General features: G+C 41.3%; 1 protein-coding gene across 1 annotated transcript in view; it reads right to left on the minus strand.

Moving 5' to 3' along the window:
* Positions 1 to 1,624: 1,624 nt before the first annotated feature.
* LOC101861355 overlaps positions 1,625 to 6,577 on the minus strand; it is a 13,424-nt gene continuing 8,471 nt past the window's right edge. The window contains exons 4-5 of the mRNA XM_013081148.2: positions 4,365 to 4,395; positions 1,625 to 1,916 (exon numbers count right to left, since the gene is read on the minus strand). Coding sequence (XP_012936602.1) covers positions 1,732 to 1,916; positions 4,365 to 4,395 — 216 coding nt within the window. The 3' untranslated portion in view covers positions 1,625 to 1,731. The remainder of the gene's footprint in view (positions 1,917 to 4,364; positions 4,396 to 6,577) is intronic.

The raw sequence follows: 6,577 nt of genomic DNA on the forward strand, positions 1-6,577 counted from the left end.
CGTGGCAGTGGGCTCAGTACATATTACAGAAGATTCTCTGGTTATTTGCGTTGAGAGGCTTGCACCAAAAGTGCAAGATCGTTTTTTTTTTTTTTTACATAGTTCGGTTGTAAAAAACAAAAAGCTCTATTCAATGCACTCAAAAATTAATATTGGATCGGCTATTCTCACACGATGTTAAGGCCTGTTTATTTTTAATGTGCACAAGCCAAGGGCTTCATCGTCGCACACAAAAGTCCTCAGTTCGATTCCCGTATGGGGATAAATTTTTACTGAGAACCCCCGTCTTTCTGCTGGGGCGTTGTTCCCTCTCAGCCCAGGTTGGCCCTGTCATTGGGTTGAAGTAGGCCTAGCCCGTCTCCTAAATGTTCTGTATTATGTCACTGTGAGTGTAACACATCTACAAAATAGGTTACATACATACGATACAAAAGCCAATCACAACGACCCCTGGAGTTTTCCATTTTAGGGTAATCTAAGTCAACTTATTCTTATTTCTTATTACTACCAGAAACCTAGGTCTCTGTTACTACAATACCACGCTCCCTCTCACTTATCCATTCGCTTAACTGATCAACGGCGGGAAGTTAAAAATAACTTCAGCTCTCTACGCCTTGCACCAAAACAAGCCCAGCCTCTCCCTTCCTCCACGGTTCAAAGTTCACACAGCCAAAAGTACTGCTGTTTGAACACAACGAACTGTCTTGTCGCCATCGAGACGGTCCTACGCCATCGAGCGGTACCGCGGCGTGCCGCTCGCTCGGTGTATCGAGACGGTACAAGTCAGCAGGTCAGGTTTTGAGCTTGTCCTGGGGCAAATCTCTAGGCCTAGCGCAAATCAGTACTGTGTGAATTGTGGGGCTTGTGGCTGCGGACGGGACTTAAGGCTTGCGCAGGCCTTCGATTAATCGAGTAAGCTACAGCGCCACGCCGCGCAGTGACTCTGTGGGCGAGATCTCTCACTCTCCCCCCCTCTCTTTTTCTGACGTAAGTGGCTTCGCGGATTGCAAGCAGGGTGGGGATGATGAGGGGGCCTGACACGAGTGGCTTCGCGGATTGCTAGTTGCTGTGGACTTGAAGTTTAGACTAGACTAAGGAGGTTACAGTTTGCGCTAGACGCAACTTATCATGCTGGTGATTTGATTTGATGATTTGATCTAGTGATTTGAGGCTTGTGACTTGAACTATTGTGAGCACGAGCGGGTTTGCTACCGGGGTACAGCCCTAACACGCATCCAATTCACCAGTTCTACTGCAGGCCTAGCGGTACGATAGACAGCACAAGCAACAAACCGAGGAAATGATGGCTTCCAACAAAGACAAAAAACGAAATGCTTCTCACTCGAATTAGAGGCTGAGATAATCAACGAAGTTGACGTAAAAAGGAAGACTAATTTAAAGCGCAAATTTTATTGATATGGAAGGGATGTAATCATGTGAATTTAAAGAAAATTTTCAATAATTTCCCATCTGCATTCCTATAGCGGGAACTCAGCTACAGAGGGATTTTTCTCCGGGAACCAAAAGTCCCGCTGTAGCCGTGTTCTACTGTATTCAGTTAAAAAGTTTGTTAATATGATGCAAATTGTTATGCTTCAAGAAAAACAAAACAAGAAAAACAAAAGAAGACGATGAATATTTTATTAATTTCTTAAAAATTGTGACGATGATATTGATGGTGAATATTATTCAGTTAAAATACTACATTGTCCATCCTTTTTGAAAACCCATTCAGGGGTTAGCACGAATCCTGTCGTGTACGGGCCGATGACAGTCATAGCAAAACTGGACACTGGCACAATCTGCACAGTAAACAACGTGTCCACACGGTAGGAATCGAACTTCCCGTGGTCGTCTGTTACATGCGCGACATGTGCTTGAGGCTGTCTCGCCCTCTTCTTGAATTGGCCGTGATACTGTGAAATAAAAAGAAAGAAAAGAGAGGGTGAAACGGATTTGGGCTGCCCTCCACAGAGAGGAAGAATTCTTTCAAATCGTATGCATACGCAGACGTACACTCATATGCAAGCACACACACGCATGCAAGCACACAAGCGTACCCGCCTACCCGCACGCAGGCACGCACCTGTCGACCTACCATCTTACCTACAGACAAGCACGCATGCATTTAGACATAATTTAAAAGTACACCCCCCCCCCTATTCCTGACCCACTCTTGTAATAAGTTAAATAGGTTAAAAGCTTTCCTCCCAAATAATTCACATAGCTAGCTCCCCTGAAAGTTCGGATCCCACAATGGTTTAGTAGGAGAGGTAAGTTCCATACGGTGCAGCGTATTTGCGAAAAGTGAGCTCTTCTTAGTTTGTAGTCATTGGAATTAGTTTACCCGTATTTTACTACTTTAGCATTTGGATTTCGATTTCCTTGAGAAGGTGAAATCTTTCACAGAAACGGTACGTTTTCAGAGAAGAGAAATGGAGACCTATATTTACAGGTTGTAACAACGACAATGATGAAAAAACAACAACTTTAAATGCAGTTCAATTAATTAATACAGCTATTGTTTAACCACTTATGTCCTTCCAATATGCTATCTTTGTACAGTGGAAACCATAATATAACAGGCCCAGTAATAACATATCCGGTAATAACAGGCATTTTTTAAATCCCCGTTTTTTCCTACTTTTTGTTATCGACAATAACAGGGCCTCATTGGAGCACGATCAGTTATAGCAGGGACAAAGGCTCGTTAAGGGGGGGGGGGGGGGCTACACCCCCAAACCCCCAATTCGGCTCAAAATCATGGAATTTTAGTTGTAGGCATTTTTAGCTTCCTCAGCCTCTCCTACAACTATTTCGTCGCTTAAGAACCCCTTAAAACTGCATTTTTTCCCATACCGGGCATGTTCATCACCACCATTTCCTCATAAAGTCAATATTGTATTTTTCAGTATCGGCCGTTTTCTCAAAACGCGACTTATCTCCATACTTTTTTTAATAACTCCACCAATTTTGATCCAATCTTCATTAAATTTTCTCAGAATGAAGAAAAGATGTAATACAAAATATTTGTCTGTTGAATTTTCGATATATGGAATAGATTTTTGTTGGTGGTGTCTGGAGGGTGGATTTTCACGGATTTTTTGCGAACTTGAATGCTCTCTCAGGAAAAAATTCATTAAAACTTTTCTAATTCGTTAAGGAAAAAAAACAACAGACATATTTTAGATCTAATGTTTGTTAACACGCATGCATAAAAACAATCAATTTCCACGAGCAGTAAGTGAGGTATTCATTACGTAAGACCTGTCAACAAAATTCAATATGACCGCCGTGTCCATGGAAACACATTGTTTTTCTCAAAATTGATTGCGGATTTCAAGACTCCTTACTATGCTCGTTATAAGTATGCAATTTGGTAAAATTTGGTCCAGTAATAAGCGAGATAGCCTTTAGGTGTAGCCCCCCCCCCCCCTTAACAATGTGTTAAAAGTAAGAGAGAGAGAGAGAGAGAGAGAGAGAGAGAGAGAGAGAGAGAGAGAGAGAGAGAGAGAGAGAGAGAGAGAGAGAGAGAGAGAGAGAGAGAGTAACGCAGTGATGGAGCAAGCCCACGCAAGCCACGCCACGGAAATCACACGCAGCGGGTGAAGCAAGAGAGGGCTGCGGTGTGCTCAAGGAGGTTACAGTACCTCTTTGGGTGTGCTGCAGACTTCGATCTAGCCCTAAGCCTAGCTACACGCACACATAATGTGTCATGTGCAGGGTGCTTGTGGGAAATGGAACTACCCATGAATAAATACAGCTGGATTAGTCCACAAATGCTTACTTCCCTTGCATTTCTGATTTAACAGGGATCTGATATAACAGGACTTTTTCTGGTCCCCGCCATCCCTGTATATATATCAGGTTACCGCTGTACTTAGACCATGACGAATAAAGTTGTATTTTTGATTACAATGAAACAAAAGTGAAAACTAAGAAGATGATTGCTGTAGTTATTCGTAGCAAGTGAAAAGTCTTAAATTCCCCGCTTTGAGAGGTGTGTCTGCATAAATACGTTTAAAAAATAACAAAACATTTACCGGCCTTCTACTCATCGAACATTTCAGCCAAACAAGGTATGTCACATTATACTACTAGATCTACATGTACTACTGTTGGTTTGGCTTGAAACTTTGACAAAGAGAGGTAGACTTTTGTGTAAAACTCCGTGAGCTAAAACCAGTAATGTGAATTTTTTCTTCCAGAACCTTCATCTGTTTTGATATCATTTGTGTTAGTAGTTACGTTTCTTCGGTACAGTGTCAATGTTGTGTTTTCGGAAATCGATGTTACGGTAAAACATCCCACCCTCCGAGGCTGAAACGATAACATGCAAAAAGACGTCCATACCCATATCATACCTGCAGCTTCTTGGAGTGGAGAATGTTGTATCTGGAATAGCAAACAAATACATTATAATATTTAGTGTTGTATGCGTTGTTTTCAACATTTCCTTCACTTCACTAATTAAGCTTAGTTAATAAATCAAACGACGAAATACTCAATTCAATAATCCACAATCCAATGTACTGATTCATTACACAAATTCATCCTTAAAAACTTAAAAAAAACCCAACAACATTAAAATTTAAAAAACATTCAAAAAAGACATAAACAAATGAATAAAAAAATAAATAAATGAATGAATAAACAATAATCACAATATAGTAATAATAATAATAATGATAATAATAATAATAATAATAATAATAATAATAATAGTAATAATAACAACAACAACAACAACAATAATAATAATAATAATAATAATAATAATAATAATAATAATAATAATAATAATAATAATAATAATGTGTATGGCTCTTTTCGTCTACTCTGTTGGTCAATTTAGCCTAAGATGGTCTCAAGGTTGTCATCATGCTGCTTCTTTCATTGCTAATTTTTCTTATGTTTGAAGCGCAGATCCTGAGGCAGTGCTAGCATGTCAGTGACAGGGATCGAAGCTCTGTATAAAACATTCTGCTGTTTTCCTTTCGTACACGTATGCGCTTCTCAGCCTAGTTGTTTCTAGGGCTGCTCTCTAGCATTATAGTTCTCTCCTTTATCATTTTCCTCCATGTTTTACTGTCCTCGGCTATTTCTTCCCAGAAGCTAACTTCTACTCCAAGCCTAGATAAACTGATTTTGCAGGTGTCTTTGTACTTCAATTCTGGTCTTCCTCTGGGTCTCTTTCCCTGGGCAAGTTCTCACAGAGAAGCTGCTTCTGAATCCGGTTGTCGTCCATTCTCTTGACATGGCCAAGCCTTCTCAATCTTTAAAAAAACAGGATAGTTGTCATGCTCTGGGGGTTTGCCTGTGCCAATACTTCAACATTTGTAACCTTGTCACGCTACGAAATGCCTAAGATATTGCGCAGCATCTGAGATGGACAATGTCGGGGTGCTATTCTTGCCTGCTGTACAAGGTCCATGTTTCAGATCCATAAAGGAGTGTGCTGAGGACACATGCTTCGTAAATCTTGATCCTTGTTTTGATGGTTAATCTTTTGTCTCCCCTGCTCTTTTTGCCAGCCTTCCAAAAGGTGTTGCTGCTTTTCCTATCCTGATGTTGATCTCATAATCAAGTGATGTTGTAGAGCTGATGGTAGACCCCAGGTAACAGAACTTGTCCGCAGTCTCGAGTTCCTTGCTCTGCTATGCACCTTCTTGAGAAAGGATGACTGTTTTCTTAACACTGATGACAAAGCTAAAGACCTTGCATGCTGTTGATAGGCGGTTCATAATTATTTGTAGGCTTGATTCACTGTGAGCTGCAAGAGCAGCATCATCGGCGAAGAGAAGGTCTCGTACTGTTGTTTTGTTGATCTTGGTCTTGGCCTGGAGTCGAGCAAGATTGAAGAGTAAACCATCCGTTCTCCAGTGGAGGAAGACACACTCTGGTGACTCTTTGAATGCGTTTTGCAGCAAGACAGCAAAATAAGAGCTAAAAAAGATTGGTGCTAAGACACAACCTTGCTTTACTCCACTATTGATGTTGAAGCTGTTTGATGTTGAACCGTTTTCGTGGAATGAGATGATGAGCTGAAGCAGTATTGGGGGGCAGCCAATGTTTAAAAATATAGTCCTCATCTACTGACTGTATCAAAAGCCTTTGTCAGATCGACGAACGCAGTATGTAATGGCAGTTATAAATGCTGCTGTAGCTGAGACTGAGCTGTGGATCTGATCCCACGTATTTGCTCTTTTGCAGCGTCCTCCCAAAAATATTGAAATCTTGACTAAGGTAAATGCCTGAGCGAGAACGTGCCTTGCCCAAATTGCACGAACCCCCTCTCGACTTTGCCGATTTAGTCCAAAGGAGCGACGAGGTCAGTACATTTGGAACCAGTAGAGTTGCAGGGGTTGGCAGAAGGTAGTTCGGATCGTTCCTCCCTGAGGACTGCCTTAGGGGCCCTCCCTCCAGATTTGTTTAGGGTTTACTCCCTTAGCCTTTCCTACTCCCGTACGCACCTACAAGACTACAAGGCAGCAGGAAAGGCAGCAGGTAGTACCATCTACTGCCAATATGGTAGCAGCTCTAAGGCTGACCTATTATTAATACTAAAAATAATAAT

Source organism: Aplysia californica, unplaced genomic scaffold (assembly GCF_000002075.1).
Source record: "Aplysia californica isolate F4 #8 unplaced genomic scaffold, AplCal3.0 scaffold00118, whole genome shotgun sequence".
In the NCBI taxonomy this organism is placed as follows: domain Eukaryota; kingdom Metazoa; phylum Mollusca; class Gastropoda; order Aplysiida; family Aplysiidae; genus Aplysia; species Aplysia californica.